The sequence below is a fragment of the Corapipo altera genome, unplaced genomic scaffold (genome assembly GCF_003945725.1).
Source record: "Corapipo altera isolate COAL_440 unplaced genomic scaffold, ASM394572v1 316, whole genome shotgun sequence".
Taxonomy (NCBI): Eukaryota; Metazoa; Chordata; class Aves; order Passeriformes; family Pipridae; genus Corapipo; species Corapipo altera.
The window spans coordinates 1,091,802-1,108,355 of record NW_020884974.1 but is presented as its reverse complement, the minus strand read 5'-3'; the positions used below and the strand labels follow the sequence as shown (position 1 = coordinate 1,108,355).

The 16,554-nt window shown below is 44.8% G+C and overlaps 1 protein-coding gene across 1 annotated transcript in view; it reads left to right on the top strand.

Moving 5' to 3' along the window:
• Positions 1 to 14,760, top strand: part of TRMT1L (tRNA methyltransferase 1 like) — a 15,078-nt gene extending 318 nt beyond the window's left edge. The window contains 16 exon segments of the mRNA XM_027665251.1: positions 2,451 to 2,603; positions 3,441 to 3,503; positions 4,192 to 4,305; positions 5,239 to 5,303; positions 5,617 to 5,746; positions 7,128 to 7,245; positions 7,661 to 7,740; positions 8,527 to 8,773; positions 9,402 to 9,614; positions 10,362 to 10,552; positions 11,834 to 11,912; positions 12,643 to 12,809; positions 12,983 to 13,042; positions 13,394 to 13,517; positions 13,606 to 13,747; positions 13,749 to 14,760. Coding sequence (XP_027521052.1) covers positions 2,451 to 2,603; positions 3,441 to 3,503; positions 4,192 to 4,305; positions 5,239 to 5,303; positions 5,617 to 5,746; positions 7,128 to 7,245; positions 7,661 to 7,740; positions 8,527 to 8,773; positions 9,402 to 9,614; positions 10,362 to 10,552; positions 11,834 to 11,912; positions 12,643 to 12,809; positions 12,983 to 13,042; positions 13,394 to 13,517; positions 13,606 to 13,747; positions 13,749 to 13,922 — 2,120 coding nt within the window. The 3' untranslated portion in view covers positions 13,923 to 14,760.
• The last annotated feature ends 1,794 nt before the right edge of the window (positions 14,761 to 16,554 follow it).

The following is a 16,554-nucleotide window of genomic DNA, read 5'->3' as shown; positions in this document are numbered from 1 at the left end:
CCCCGGGCGCGTTTGAATTTCCACCCCGGGCGCGTTTGAATTTCCACCCCGGGCGCGTTTGAATTTCCACCCCGGGCGCGTTTGAATTTCCACCCCGGGGCCGCCTCTCGGGTCCCTCCGCCCTCGCCGCGGAGCTCTGGGAGCTGGAGGCTCCCGGCTTCCCCGACCTGCTCCCACCCGGCCTCGGGCCGCTCTGAGCCCGCGACCCCGCGCTCGTGGCTCCCCTTCCCCCTGAACCCAGCGGTGTTGTCCCCGATGGTCAGGTGTTGTTCCTGGGGGGGCCGTGGGCAGCCCCGGGTGCGGGGGGCTCAGCCCGGGGTGCGGGGGGCTCAGCCCGGGGGGCGGGGGGCTCAGCCCGGGATGCGGGGGGCTCAGCCCCGGGTGCGGGGGGCTCAGCCCCGCGCCTTTTCCCCGCGGGATTGCGAGCCCAGACTTGTGTGTGCCATGTGCTCTGTGCCGACCCCGCCGGAGCAGGGGCTGGGGACGCTGCGGTCCCTTCCAGCCTGGCCCGTTCTGGGGGGCCGTGAACTGGTCGTGCCGGGTTTCGAGTCCCTTCCTGCTGCAGCCTTACGGGTCGAGTGAACCGACTCCTCTAAAATTAATTTTTTTCCTGCTTAAGTATAATTTAGGCTCTCTGAAGCGTTATTCTGATTTGTGCGTAATCAGTGATTCCTGAGAAGCATTTAAAAAAAGCAAATCCTGCAGTCTTTCTTCGGTTGCAGCCTGCTTTTCTTCAGCGTTCGGTGTGAAAGTTTACTTCTCTCTTTGTGCATTTACATACTAATTACATTTATATATATACACGTATTCTCCTTTTCAACCATTTTAACCTCTGCACGTGCTCTGAAGGTGCACATGGTCCATCCCCGGTGGATTTTTGTCACTGCTGTGCTCTCATTCTTCATTTTTGTAACTCTTTCCATTTTTCTCACAGCACACAGTTATCATCATAATCGATAACTGTTACGGATTTCTTACCAAAAATCCTTTTACTTATTCATCTTCTTTCTTTCTGTTAATAAATTGCTTAGAAACTGTCACCAGGAATCTTACAACTTTTAATAGAGCACTGGGCAGGCAATACAAGTCTGTCTTAGGTGAGTTGTCAGCTTAGAAACAGGTCTGTGAGGAGCACAGCAATGCTCTCTGAGTAGCAGTGCAGTCGTGATATATTTTAAGGTAGGTAGAATAATTTTCCTCGTTGCTTCTGTCTTTTGAAACAATTTCTCTAATCCTTGCCTTGAGGTATCCCATTTCCTCTTTCTGCTTTGTTTTTGAGATAACAAATATTTGTACCCAACTGCAGTGTTTAAAAGAAAACAAACTAAAGTCCCCCAGGGGAATTCGAAGAACTGCTGCAAGATCCTTCCAGCCAGGAGTGGGATGGCTGGGGAAGACTACTAAAATCATGGAAGGGACCTTAAGGATCACCCAGTCCCACCCCCTGCCATGGGCAGGAACACCTTCCAGTATCCCAGGTTGCTCCAAGCCCCATCCAGAGCACAACCAACAGAGTCATGGATCCTCCGGGAATAACCTCAAACACAAAGCAGTTTGTAACTCCGTGTGGTGCATCCCAGCTTTTGTGTTGGGAGAGGCAGCCAGTGGTTGCCTTGTGTGCTCTCTCTGCATGCCGAGATCCTGCAGACACCTGTCCCACCCCGGCTGAGGAGCCTTAGCCTGCCCTGTTGCTCCTCAGTGGCTGCACAGCCGTGCCATGCCCTTGTTTCTTGTTGGAAACTCTCCTAGTCCCGCGTGTCCCTTGGAAGCTTGTGGGGTCGTTCGATAGGAGTGGCTTTCTGAATCCTTTCCTAGTGCCCCTGGGTGGGGAGGGGACCCACAGCTTCTGAGGATTTCTGCCTCTTCCTTCAGTTATTTCCCCGAGTTTGACTGGGGGACTGGGCTGTTTTTTGCCATTTTATTGTCCCATCACTCAGCCCTTTCAGTCCTTGATATTCCTCCTCAGGCCCATCTCGCATTGCCCCAGGAGGTCATTCATTTGCAAATGCTGATGGCACCAGCACTTAACCCCCAGAATAGCAAATTCCTTCCTTGTTCCCCTCCTTTTTCCCTGATTGTTCGAATTACAAACAATTCTAAACTACTGTTAGCAGACTTTCCTGGTGGTATGTTGTTGGGAGAACTTGGACCTCCTCCTTGCCTGCTTTCCTTTGCTGTCTTCCAGAAAAAATGTAAATATTATTTTGTTCACCTTAAACATCTGATAATACAGGTGGTGAGTTGAATAGCTTCGGCTGTCCAGGATAGCATTATTCCACGGTGGTTTCCAAGGATAATTGGAGTGATAATTAATCTCATATTATTCCCCATCATACTGTTTGGTTATGTTTTTTCCTCCTTCACACTTTTAGTCAGCATCGGATTATTGGAAACGTTTGTATAGTTCAGTTACATCAACGACACTTCCACTGGGTTTTTTTTTGTTTAAGATGGTGTGGTTGTCTCTGACAAAGTGAAAAGCAACAACCTGGATGTGAAAATTCCCGAGTCAGAATTGGAAACCGAAGAAAAAGGAACGGAGGAAGAACCTACAAGGGAATCAGATGGCAACATTTTGGATGTATCGTCTGATTTTCCACGAGGTTTGCTCTTAAACTCTTAATATTTGTGTTGTGTGCTTGAGGTAGAGAAACAGGGGGAGAAAGGTGAAGGGTGTGTGTGAAATCTCATTTTCCAGCTTTAAAACTCACCTGTATATCCCGAGCTCACGGAGCAATTACTGGATCACTTACCTTGTGTAAGAAAACCTGAAGGTTGATCTTGGAAAAGGCACTGTGAAGGTTAAAGTCACTATAAAATCAGTGTCACTCCAAAGTGGGATGTTCTGTGTGCTGGAACCAATAAAGCAGATTTATTGGATAAGCTAATTCTCTTCTTTTTAACAAATTCTCCACTGTTTCCCTTGACTGGTAAGTTGGAAAATCAGGTGGTAGATTTAGAGGTTGAACAGTTTCTTAAGGGAAAGGGGAAAAAGTGGTAGAATTTAATGTATTCTGGCTCTACAGTGAATAATTTTTCTTAAAATTGGTCCACTTTTGGTTGATATTTTAATTTTACCAGACAGTTCATAGGATGTTTTTATACTGCTTTGGGCATGATTTGCATTACAACCAGGAGTAAATGGAATGTGACTTGATCTTTTTAGCTTGTTTTTTCACATTTCCTATTTTAAAAGTTTGGTGTGTGTTAGTATTAAAAAGAAGTGGGAATATGTGAAAATATACAGATCTTATTAAAGAGCCTTTCTGGGGATTAATTTTGGCAGTCATTCCTGCTGCCATGGAGGTTGAAGGATACAAATAAGGATTCCAGTTGGTACTACAGTGTTAGGTTTGAAATGATGCATAGAAAAGTTGCAGTAAACTAAAAATAATTTTTAAACTGAGAGTGTTTAACTTCTGAATATTTCTGCTTTTTAGACAAACATATTTCAATTCAAAGACACCTGGCTGATCTGGAGAAACTGGCTGACCTGAGAGAAGGTGAGTTCACCAAGGCAGTGCCCCAGAACACACATCTCTGTGTTAAGGGTATTTCTGTTTTCCCTTAGTCTTTATTTTTAACACACTACATGTATTTATAATGCTTGAAGACCAGGGCTTTTGTAAAAAAAGAGCTTTATGATTTATTCCCTTGCTCTTCTGCTAAATTCTGCCTGCAGGATTTCCAAAGCAAAATGATTTCATATGGAGCACATTGTCTTTTTTTGCACCTTAAAAAGATGTCAGATGCTTGCTTTCTCCAAAAGATTCAGGAGTTGGAAAGACAGAGTCTTGTTCTAACCTCTTAACTTGTTTGGGGTTTTTTTAAAACATTGCAAGTCTCTGCATGTCATCTGTAAAATTCTGTTGCTCTTCAGGGCTCTTCAGAAGTTGCATTAAACCTCATGTAGCCAGAGTAAAAAACACTAGAAAACAAAAGCTACAGGTTGTAGAAGCTAATTATCTTCAAGGTGGTAGTGGTTCTTGCCTGTATTCAGTGGAGTACAAAGACTAAATCCATGAATTTGAAGTTTCTGTGGGCCTGCAATAGAATGTCCCCTGGGGAATTCATCTTTAACTCCCATTGATATTACCTTCATGCTTTTTTTTTTTCTCTTGGCCTGCATGTTGGTTAACATGACTGATACCTAAATTTTTTGTTTCTCATGGTTTTTTGTTGTATTTTCAGACAAAAAGAAGCCTTGTCCGTTGTGTCCTGAGGAGAAGTTCAAAGCTTGTTATAGTCATAAACTCCATCGTCACCTTCAGAACTTGCACTGGAAAGTTTCTGTTGAGTTCAAAGGTAATGGCAATCAGATTTGAACAGCAAATTCCTGAACAAATTATGGGCATGGTCTGTGTTTCATCTTCTTAAATTCCCCTTCCTTAAGCGTTTTGCTCCCAGCTCTGAATCAGAATGACACAATGAATTTTGAGCTGGGATGTAAAATGTAAAGGTGAAATAAAAATAACTCTGTATTCTTCTGCATGCCAAAATAGTTCTACATTTTCTCTTCCAAAAAAAAAAACCTGTAGCTTGGCATGTCATAGAAGTTACTATAAGAAAATTACTTTAATAAAAGTTTTATTTATATTGAAATTATCAGACACGCACATGTGGTCATTTTTGGCTCATCATAAAGAGTCCATGGTTTCAGGTAAACAATCTTAAGTATTTATTTTAGTAGGATTTAGCATATTATTTAGTATTTTGTAGCCTTAATTGTTTTATAACAAACTCTGTGATCTGCTTGTAAGGTGCATTAAAATGCCTACAAGAAATTTAGGAAAGACAAAAAGGGAGCAGTAGGTGTTTGTTAAAGAACCAAGTATATGGGCTTGTGGGAAATAAAATGATAAGATTAAACTGAAAGTTGCCTGACTGGAGTGTCAGGTGTCTTGTCTTATTTTTCTTTGACTGTAGTACATATATTTTATAGGAGTCCTCACAGAAGTCCTTTAGGCAGTACAAATATTTTTGTAAAAGACTCACAAGTACTTTTTAACTGGAGACCTGACATAGCTTTGTAGGATGCTCAGAGACTGATTAAAACAATTTGCTTTATGTAGATATTTTAAAATTTAAAATGTATAATTAGCAGATGAATTTCCCTGTGCAGAGGGTGAATGTACCAGATAATTGGTGATGTCCTCTGTGTGTTTGGGAGCCCTGACTGTGGTGCAGGACACAGCCACCCTGTTTATTTGCTGTGCTGTGTGTGGCTTTGTTTTCCAGGGTACAGGATGTGCATCTGTCACTTACCTTGTCGTCCAGTCAAACCAAACCTCGCTGGAGACCAGGTACAAGCACTGAATCACAGAGAAATGCTTGGTACTGTACAGACTGGGGGAAATGGGTGATTTAGGGGAACTTTGGAGATCCAGTGAGTTGCCAAGTCCATCTTGCTCTGCCATGTGTGGGCTGAGTTGTTGGTGCAGAGTGCAAGTATTGGACAGAACCCCCGGGTGGCTGGATGTGGTTACACCTCTCACTGTGGTGGACAGCTGCCTAGAGCATCTCTGCCTGCAGATTCCAAGTATTCTGAATGCTCTGGAGGTAACTTTGGACCACGTTTCTGTTTTCTGGAACTCCATAGAATATCATGTTTTACAGACCTTGTCAAAGATGGGAGCCCATTACCACTGTATCATCTGCTCAGCAACTATCACCCGGAGGACTGACATGATAGGTCACATTAACAGGCATGTGAACAAGGGAGAGACTGAGTCAAGGTTTATTACAGGTGGGTTCTGAGCTACAGCAAACATTCAGTCCTTGTATACCACATAGCACCTGCAATAACTGTGATATGGGGGTGAGAGACACGAGAAAACCTCCAGAACAGATTTAGCTTTACTAATGAAAAATCTGCCCTCATATTTCAGAACTTCTGTTTGCCTCAGAAGTGTTGCAGTGTTGTGCTTTAGTCTCTGCATTGGCAGGTTACTCTGCTCTTACTGATCACTAATATTCCCTTCACACTTAGTTTAATGATGTAAGTACCAGTTTCTGTGTCTCCAAAAGAATGAGGGACATGGCACCCACAAAACAGTATAAAAATCCTTCACTTTTTGTCCAAACTGCACCAGCCTGGCTTCCCAAACCAAGGTGATGGTTTTTTTAGTCCCAGAGAGTTGCAGTAGGGGTGCCAGTAGTTCTTTGGTAAATTACAATCCTGCCTGACTTTCTCCAGAATGGGGCTTTTGTTTTTTAAACTTGGGTAAACTAGATGGAAAACATTTTAAAATCGTTGGAATGCTAGTAGTTTAATGCCTGGGCAGCAGTTTGCATGTCTGAGAAGCTACAGTGGTATCCATACCTTGAGCTTAAGCAGAGTTTGTGCTGTGCAATACATTAACCTCTGTGTGGTTCCCTTCAGAACTGTAAGTAAAGAATGGCCCATTTGTCATTTTTTAACAAAAGGAGAACTTCAGAGCTCAGGTGTTTGGTGCTTTGACAACTCCTGGGGCCTCTGAAGGTGGAGCAGATAAACCACCTGTGTGTTTGAAAGCCCTGAGAGAGAGGCAGGCTGAGCTCTGGCATGTATCTAGTTGGTATACATTTTTCCTGGTCATTCCTAGGTAAGTTTTAGGCTGAGGATAAATTGCTCAGAGGAATGATAGTCAGATGCTGTTTACACAGATCTTAAGTGCTGGAATTGTCCCTGTGCTTTGTAGGCACGTTTCATGGAGCTGTTTGATCACTTTAGAGAGATTAGATGCAGGATTTTGAGGGAGTTTTTGCAGTTCACTGATACACATTCAGGACTATGTTAATAGGGTTTTAATTAATTAGCAGTGTATTGTGTTTGAACATGTAAACCAGAGCTAAGCCTCAGGCTCAGGGACTGGCTTTCTTCAATGTGAGTGGATGCATAGGAGCCCAACTGAGGAAGAAAATGGTGGTAGAGTGTGATCCTGATCTGCCACTGTTGAGATTAAAAGACAAATTGTTGCCTGTTCCCTCCTTATCCTTGTCAGCTGCTCCGTGTGCTGGTTGGGTTACAGCATGACCAGAGCTTGTGGCTGTGTGGGAGCAGTGTGACCATGGGATTTCTCAAGTGTGCTGATGTTCGTTCCAGTTCTCACTGATTCTTTCCTTCCCCCTCAATTCCTTTCCCTCAGTTCGTGCTCCCACAAACGAAGTGATCAAAGAGTCAGCCACGGATGTGCAGGTTCTTCCCAACCACTCCACACCCCAGAAAACAGATTCCTATTTTAATCCCAAAATGAAACTCAACAGGTAAGAGAACAGGGAGTGGGGAGGATGCACCAGAGGGGGGTTGAGTTGGTAGTGAAAACCACGTGTTTTTAAAAGCAGGCCCTGTGAAATTTTTGTTCAGAGGGCAGGAGAAAGGAGTTTTCCATCAGAAAACTCTTCCTGAGAAATAATATTTAAACCCAAGAACACTGTATGGGAAATACTGTAATTTCTGAAGCAATTAAGTATCTTTCTGTAATTAGTAGATTTAAGAATGTCCTGCTGTAGAATTACAACTTTTAAGTGGAGCTGAGGCTTTTGATTTACAATTCTTTTACAACGTAAAGGACAGAGTTTAGCTTAAATGTTCCACTGTTGTGTTCAAGGGAGATACATAAGGAAAAGGAGGGGAAAATACTTAATCTCCTTACTGTGCCCATTGTTTTTTCTTTTGAAGGCAGTTGATCTTCTGTGCACTGGCCGTGCTGGCTGAGGAGCGTAAACCCATTGAGTGTTTGGATGCTTTTGGGGCCACTGGTAAAGTCATTTCTTTAATACTTTACTTAATACCCAACAGTAAGAAGCTGCAGAAATCCAAACTGACATCACGTAGTCAAAAATAATGAGAAACACGGTAATTCCTTCCTTAGGCAGGCACTCATTAGCTTACATACAGAACCCCAGCCATCTAGAGCCTGGTATTCAGCCTTTTAAAGAGGCTTTGAATAATACTAAATCAAAGTTTAGTGGTCTCCTTCAAATCAGTCCCTGGAATGGCATCTTCCTAAGCTTGTGTCCAAGGTCACAGGTCTCTTGTAACTCCATGGATGTGGAATTTGGCTGTGAAACGAACCTGTGGTTTAAAAATGGGGTTGAACTCAGAGTTCTTTATCACAGTCATCTCTTAATTGATTCCCGAAATTCCGACCACGAGTGTAGAGCAGTTCTGTCAGTGTCTGTTGAGCAGTGTCTGAAGAGATGGTGGATTTTACAGTGCTCTGTCATAGAACTGTGCTGTACTGGAGTGTTAAACCAAGGGGCTCTCCTGGAGAGTGTGGGCCCAGCTTTCTTAAATTCTGCAAAATCACAGGCCTTTGGGTCTGTAACCCTGATTATCATGTAAGAAAGTGATAGGTAACACTGTCCCTTTCCATACCCCATTGTCACCCTGCTGAGGCAGGTCACAGTTTTGCAGGAACATGACAAAATTTGCATCACACACACAGTTCTGTATGATAAGAACCGTAAACCATGGATTTTTCTTGTCAAGTTCAGCAGTGCAGAAACCAATTCCTTCTTCTGTCCAATTCTGTTTTTCCTCAGGTATAATGGGACTGCAGTGGGCAAAGCACCTCAGGAGTTCTGTGAAAGTTACAATTAATGATTGTAACGAGAATTCCGTGAAAATCATCAAGGAAAACTGTCATTTAAACAAAATGAAGGTGAAGCTGAACATGAAGGAAGGAGACAGTGATGGAACTGTGGGAGATGGAGAAGAAAACACTGACACCATTGAGGTGACCAAAATGGATGCCAATGTTATCATGCATTTGAGATCATTTGATTTCATGTAAGTGTTGAATCTGTCAAAATTTTCTTGTTTGATGATGACACATCCCACCCCCACATCCCAGTGTGTGATTATTTGGAGAATTATGAAAGAGTCAGCCAACAGTCACTTGGTATTTTAAATATAATTCTGTCTTCCCAGACACGATGTGGGGACAGAACTTTAATCTTAAATATTTTAGAAGTTGCTATAAAAATATTTGCTCTTCCAGAATGGACTTTAAATATATGTGAAAATGTTAAGGCAAACTGGAGGGGTTTTATATAACTTCATTGTTCAATGAAGAGAAATGTCAAATCAGTCTTTTTTTTTTTCTTAAAACTTCTGCTGGTTTAAAATTCATCCATTTGCATGTTGTGTAGGAGAGTTTATTGCATCTCTTTTAACCATTTTTCAGCATATTAATTTTCAGTTAAAGTAGGCTAATTCTTCCAGGTTGAGTTTAGAGATGCATGCATTCAAAACCTATATAGACACCAAAATAAATGGTGGGATTTTTTTTTATATTTTAGTCCTGGTCCTTCTTTTTGTTTTAAATAAGTGAAGGTTATAAAATAGTGTTTTCCTCAGTGTAAAGCTAAACTCTGGAGCATTTATAGACACTCAGTGGTGTTTCCTTTGTTTTCAGCCACTTGGACCCCTTTGGAACTTCAGTGAATTACCTGGATTCTGCCTTTAGGAATGTGAGAAACCTTGGGATTGTGTCCTTGACGTCCACAGACATCAGCTCTCTGTATGCAAAGGCTCAGCACGTCGCCCTGCGCCACTATGGGTGCAACATTGTCAGGACAGAGTACTACAGGGAGCTGGCAGCCAGGATTGTCATTGCTGCTGTCACCAGGTACTGCTGAACCACCTCCAGTCATGGTAGAAAGCCATTAGGTAATTATTAGAAATAATTAGTGAGTGGGCAAGGTGCAAATGCATCAGTGGGGTAGGGGTGTGGGATGGCAATAGGAAATACCCACCCAGGTTTGCAAACTCTTCCATTCCTCTGTCAGCTTTGTCATTTAGAGCTGCACGGGACTTTATAAATGCTAATTAAACTGCTTGGATGGCTTCTTGCTTCAGTGGAACCTGATGTTCACTTCAGATCCTCACTCTTGAGGTTCAGGAGATAGGTGTCATCACTGACTTGCCAAATTAGTCATTGGCATGTAGATACTCAGTACATTCAGCCTGTTGAATAAATGAAGGCATAGAACCTAACTGGGAAAAAGAAAAGATACAGGATGAGACACATGCTTGGAAAAACTGGGGGAGAAATGAGCACACAGAGGTTTTGGGAATGCCAGAGCACATATGCTGACATGAACATAGATTTTGCTTGTCCATCTCCCTGCACATGTGATGATGCAGGGGGAAGGCCAGTATTTCTAGATGTGATAAAAAGAAGTAAACCAAGATTTGCTTGGCCTGGCAGGAGGGACCCAAACCAAGGCACTTCAGAAACACCACTTCCTCCTGATCTCTCAAACCTCGAGTCCATCTCTCCAGAAGGTGGATGAGCTCCAGCACCTCACAGCAGGTCCAGGTGTCCGTGGCAGTGTTTGAATTTGATACAGTCTGGTTTTCTTTCCCTTCCCAGAGCTGCAGCTCGCTGTAACAAAGGCATTGAGGTGTTGCTGGCAGTGGCTCTGGAGCACTTTGTCCTGGTGGTGGTCAGAGTTCTGAGGGGCCCATCCACTGCAGACGACTCCGCAAAGAAAATCCGGTACCTCATCCACTGCCAGTGGTGTGAAGAGAGGATTTTTCAAAAAGAGGGTAATATGGTAGAAGGTAAATGGCTTTTTTTTTTTTTTTGCACTTCTAGAAGGTCTGATTCTTGTGTCTCTGTTTTGTGCCTTGCTTATATTTACATCCCATTAGTAACGGTTCCCTTGGATGTAACAATGGGTGTTTTGTGTGAGGTGGAGGGTGCACTGTGCTTTGTGGTCATGGGTTGGATTAGTTGTGTGCATGGATTTTGCTGTAAATATGCTGGATTTGTGGCACAGGTTACCCAGAGAAGCTGTGGCTGCCCCTGGATCCCTGGAAGTGTCCAAGGCCAGGTTGGACGGGGCTTGGAGCAGCCTGGGCTAGTGGAAGGTGTCCCTGCCCAGGGCAGGGGTTGCAGTGAGATGAGCTTTAAGGTCCCTTCCAACCATTCTGGGATTTGTCTCCAGACAGAAGATCCTACTAACTAGCTGTAGCTGCTGAAGCTGCCAGGATGCCTGGTGTGTCCATGGATCTGCCATTTCAGGAAAGGCCAGAAGAGTGGGCAGCCTTGGCTACTGTTGGGTTCCTCCAGACAGCAGCAGCTTGACAGGTTTTGGTGTCAGGTTGCTTTTCTGCTGCTCATTTCAGTTCCTTAAATTGTAGTGGACTGCACAGTCACACTTTCCCCTCCTGTTGCTCATGGGCTGTACCAATGCACGGGTCAGCAGAGGGAGGAGACAAAAATTACACTAGGGATGATGCTTTGAATGAATGTAAAAGCTAAAACCTTGTTTCAAAGTCAGGGGCTCTTGGACATCTCGCTCCTAACTGGCCCTGCCCTGCTCCAGGTCAGGTGCACGAGCTTGGTATTAAAAAGGTTTTTTAAAAAATCAGATACAGTTCTGAGGATGGGAATGAGTAACTGGTAATTACAGTGGTAGAGATCTTAATTAGTAAGTGAATTGTTTACTTAATGTCTTAGTTGCACAGGGCTTAGAAAACTCGTAGGTGTTTTGTAGGTGTGGTTGGCTGTGTCTGAAATGTTTTGGGTTGTATTTACTATTAACCTGGACAATTTGTACATAAGTGTAGGAAGGCAAATAATTTCCCTGTTACTTGAAAAAAACATAGGAAGTTATGTGGCTTTTTTTTTTCCCGTCAGTGTTTTAACACTGCTTTAAAGATCAAGTCATCAGTCACTAAATTCTCAGCTTGTGCTGCTTGGCAGCAGTGAGAACAGTGTCACACTCGTGCTGCTGCCCTTCCACTCTCTCCCCTGCAGTGGGCTCTGGCTGTGTCCCTGCAGTAACAAAGGCATTGCTGGCTGTTCCCCACAACTTCAGCCCTGTTTTTCTGTTGCAGAGAACCCTTACCAGCAGCTGCCCTGTGACTGCCATGGCAGCATGCCCGGGAGGACAGCCGTGGTCCTGGGGCCTCTCTGGTGAGTGCAGTTGGGTTGAAGGAGCTCTGAGGGGCAGTTGTCAGTCCTGTCACATTCCCATTCTGTTGGGAATGTCAGCACGACAAAAGGAGTTGCATCAGTCGGGAGGAATTCAGGAAACAGATCGTGGATCTCAGTGCAGTCAGTTGTTCAGTTCTTGCTTTTGTTCAAACCACTTAATAAATAATAACAAGCTTGCTTTAGATTTCACACTCGGTGCACTCATGGAACACGTCCTGCACAGGGGAATCTCCCTCTGTGTTCCTCTAGTGGTCTGATGTTAAGCAACTCCTTTTTACTCTATGCTTGTGGAGAGTTCCTTTAGTAAGTCATTACATGTACTGACCATAGTAAATAAGACACTGCTTGATAATTAAGACTTGTGAGAAACGAGAGCAAAGCTTTTTAAGTCTTTTGACCATTTCAAAGCAGCATTAAAAACAGCTGACAATTGACAGTACCTTTCTTGTGGGGGTTAAATGACTTTCTCAACATATTAGGGCAGAAATAAAATACCTATTCTTGAGATCTTGAATATTTTTTTGATAAGACCAATGTTACTGTCATTGCAAACAAAGCAATTCAGCTTTGATAAGTTAAAAACACTTTCAGCCTGATGCAGCACTTTGGTGGAGCAGTTGCTAATCAATTTGGGCAGGAGATTTCTAGAGCAGTTTTTTCGTTTTCATTAAAAGAAGTGTTAACTTTTCATCCCCCCTGCATGTCCCAGGTCAGGGAGCCTCTTTAACACTGGATTCCTCAGGAGAATGCTGTTGGAGGCTGTGCAGTATGGCTTGGATGAAGCCCAGCCACTCCTGAAGACATTAGTTTGTGAAGCAGAGTGCACAACTTTAAAACATTTCTCTACCCACGGTCCTGGTGATGAGAACAAGCAAGGTGAGAAGAAGGGCAGCTCTGTGGTGATTTACAGATGCTGCTCTGTGGTAACTTATTTAATAGCAGTGTGTCCATAAAATTCAATGCATTATTGAATAACAGAATGAATTCTTTCTGTGTAATTATTTTTCCACTTTACAGTAGAACTAATTTTGACTTTATTCCTACTCTAGAAGAGTGTGGTGTGTATATTAAAACCTCAAACACTTCTGCAGAGTCCTACGTGGTACCTGGTAAGTGGATCGTTTTGCTGTAGCAGGTGGGCAGGTTTTGTTCTTTACTCAGGAGTTTTTCTCCACTGAATACTGATTTTACTTCATCTTAATCTCTCATCACATTTATCATATCATCATATTGGTAAAAGCAGAATGCTGAGTGCTCCATGAAGCCCACTTTGCTTGTTATGACTGAAACCAGCCTGTTCATGAAATCCAGGCTAGGTTTTAACTCTGCACGTACTGCCTTGGAAAAGCACAGGGGGAGGTGCTGCCAGGCTCCTTTCATGTGCCGTCTCGGGCTTCGGTGGCATTTTGTGGGGTCTCCCTGGCTATTCACTGGTGTCCTGGCCTGTTTTTGTGGTGCAGGGAAGAGGAAGGGTGAGGAGGTGCTGCGCGGGGCCAAGCGGCAGCGAGCGGAGCACAGCGCCGAGCACCCCGCCTTCTACTACAACGTGCACCGGCACAGCATCCGCGGCACGAACATGCCAAAGTAAGGCTGCCCCCAGCACGGCTCCTGCTCAGGCAGCCTCAGCACTGCCACCTGCTTTTTACACGTGTGCCTTTGGGTTTTTTTCCAGGTTGAACAAGTTCCTGAACTACCTGTCCGAAGCTGGGTACAGGGTGAGCCGCACCCACTTCGACCCCATGGGGGTGCGCACCAACGCGCCCCTGGCGCAGTTCAAGACTGTCCTCATGAAGTACAGCACCCCCACCTACACGGGGGGGGCAGGCAGAAGGGCCTGTCCACCTCCCTGGAGATGTCCAGGTGGAAGAAGAGGTTCCAGCTGCTGCAGATACCAAGGAAGAAGATGCTGAGTTTCCAGAAGAAGATAAATCCGGAGTCGCTGATGCCGTTTCCACACCATCCTACCCCACTGACTGTGCAGCTGATTAATGTGGATAGTTTTGTTCATGCATCAGGATGTTCCAGACTCGAACACACCCCATTCCAGTGAGCTACTCCTTCTTCCCAAACTGCAGTTTGAACGTTTGAGCTGCCCGTTTTACTTCGAAGGGGCATTTTAGACTTATGTAGCAAAACTTAGCCCTCATCCCAGCCTGGCTACAGTCATGGAACTGTGCAAAGGTCTTGGAGAGTTACCTGCTTTTACACTCCCATGCCCTTCACACTGAGGCTGCTCCCCTGTCTGGTCAAGCCCTACTGCCAGCACAGCATCCAGGAGGGTGGACAGGGCCAAAAGTCTTCAGCAGTTTGGAATGTGAGATGGAAGTGAAACAGCATATTCCTAAAAAGCATCACTGCTAAAACCTGGCTGGTTACAATCCAGAGGGAGGGCATGCTAAGGTAAGAATATACCACAGGATAAAATGCAAAGTGAGTTGAAGACAGGAATTCCTGCCTGGGTGCACCTGGAGCTCCAGGCTGCACATGGAACTGTGTTCAGGTCCCTCTCCATAGCCCTGCTCCAGGGGAGAAGGGAAGGAAGGTGACACGACTGCTACTGAAACTCCAGTGTATAACCAAACCTTAGTGAATTGTGTAGTCACTCTAGGTAGTTGTTTGCTCAGAGGTCACATTGACTGTGTGCTGCAGAAAGGTACAGGCATGAGGGACCACAGCTGACGTTCTGGTTCAGGTGAAGTTCTGCCATGAGTTTGTCAATAATAAACCTTAGGTGAGAAAAATCTCTTCTGTGAATGAGCAGAGGTGCTGTGTGTTGGCAGTGGGTTCTGGTTTCCTTAAATACATGGCAGCATTCCAGCCAAACAAGCTTGACTTTGTCCTTTCTTTCCCCCAAACTTTGTTCTGATGCCTCTGTATTTCAGTTGAGTAAGGACCAGCTCTCACAGTGTTTCTCACAGGTTTGGTGTTCAGCTGGCCCCTGGTGTTGAGTTATCAAGGGCTTACTATGCTTATTTATCCATCTCTGAAACTTTGCAACAAGAGTACCATGACTGATACACTCCTGATTATGCAGAACTTCCCACACTCCTGTCAGACCAGAAGTTGCTGCCTCTTACACCCTCTTCAATTCCAGAGCTCTTTGGTGATGAGTTATTTTCACTCTGCTCTGATTTAAAAAAGAGGAGCCCACTGAAGGGATCATGGACCAGTGATACAGCAACAGAGTTTCCTTCAAAAATGCAGTGCTTATAGTTCTTTTCCAGAGATCACCTGGGATCAAATTGGAAAGAGAGAGGGAGGAGGAAGAGAATTTCATGTTCCCTAGTCGCATTTTTGGGTTTTTAAGTGGAATGTGTTGCTTGCAGGTAACATACTGCTCACTTCAGTGTTAATGGATCAGTCCTAATGTTGGTTACCTGGAGCAAAAATCGTTCCAATTACAGTAAAGTAGGTTAAAAAGAATGTTTAATGAAGCCCCTTGTGGGAAATGTTTTTGATTACTCCTGCAGCTCCTCTTAAGGAACAGAAGGTGTTGTGCACCTTTTCCAAGCCAAGGCAACTATTCCCAGGTGTCTGGAGCAACAGAGAAAGTGAAATTCAGGCCAAGGTAGGGCCAGTCCTGCAATAATTAGTTACCAGAACACCAGTTTGTTCGAGGCAGGAGCTTGGGGCCTTCTTGTTCATCCTTGTACTGACCCACAGTGCCAGGGTTGGCTGGTACAGCAGGGAACAGAGTGGAAATGGGAGGATAATGCAGGTGGTGGTGGCAAGGCCACAGCTGGTCCTGTGTGCACTCAGAGCTGGCCAGTGTACCAGCCAGCACCCACTGCTGTGCCACCACCACTGCCAAACCTGCAGCACCTCGTGGTTGGGTCAAGGTGTCTGCAAGCGGCTTGTGCTGAACAGAAAACGAGAACTGATCGACTGCTGGAAGCCTGAGGGTTGGAAATCAGTGCTGGGCCATCAGCTGAACAGCAGGCTGGAGCATTAGTGCCAGAGGACAAGGGGAAGTTGTAGGATGTGATGCAGTGGCACCTCGGATGCTTTGTACCTGGGGACACGGCCACCTCCCCACTGCAGAACCCGTGAGCACTCAGGATGTTTTCTGCTTAGGATTTAGGGAACCTTTAAGGGAGTTTAGGCTGTTCAAAGGCAACTGGGATAATCAGGGGCAGCCCAGGGAGCAGCAGGAGCACGGGCACAAAGGGATCTCCTTCCACAGTGGGAGAGCTTCAGTACAGCTCTTGGTGAACACAGACATTGCCTCAGCTCAAGGGGCAGCCTCTGGTTAACAGTTGTAAATGCAGAGAGAAAACAAGCAAAGGAACAAAACTGCACTGTTTAAAATAAAATAAGCCACCTCAGCCCAGGTGATTTACTGTTGCCCTCCACTACTTTGGACCAAAGCTGCTTCATGCAGTTCAGTGCAACAAAAGTACCGGGGTTTAACCCAGTGCTGCGAAAATCCTTCATCCCCTTCCTGGGGCTACAGGATCTGACTGGAACAGGAACACTTGAGACAAGTCAGTGGAAGAGCTGCTGCCTCCTCCGTGCCTCTGTTTCTCATTCAAGGCACAGAACACCCTTTGGAGTTCACTGCTTCCAAGGGACTGGAACACCCAACACGGTGGAGCTCAGGGGCAGCACTGAAACACACCCC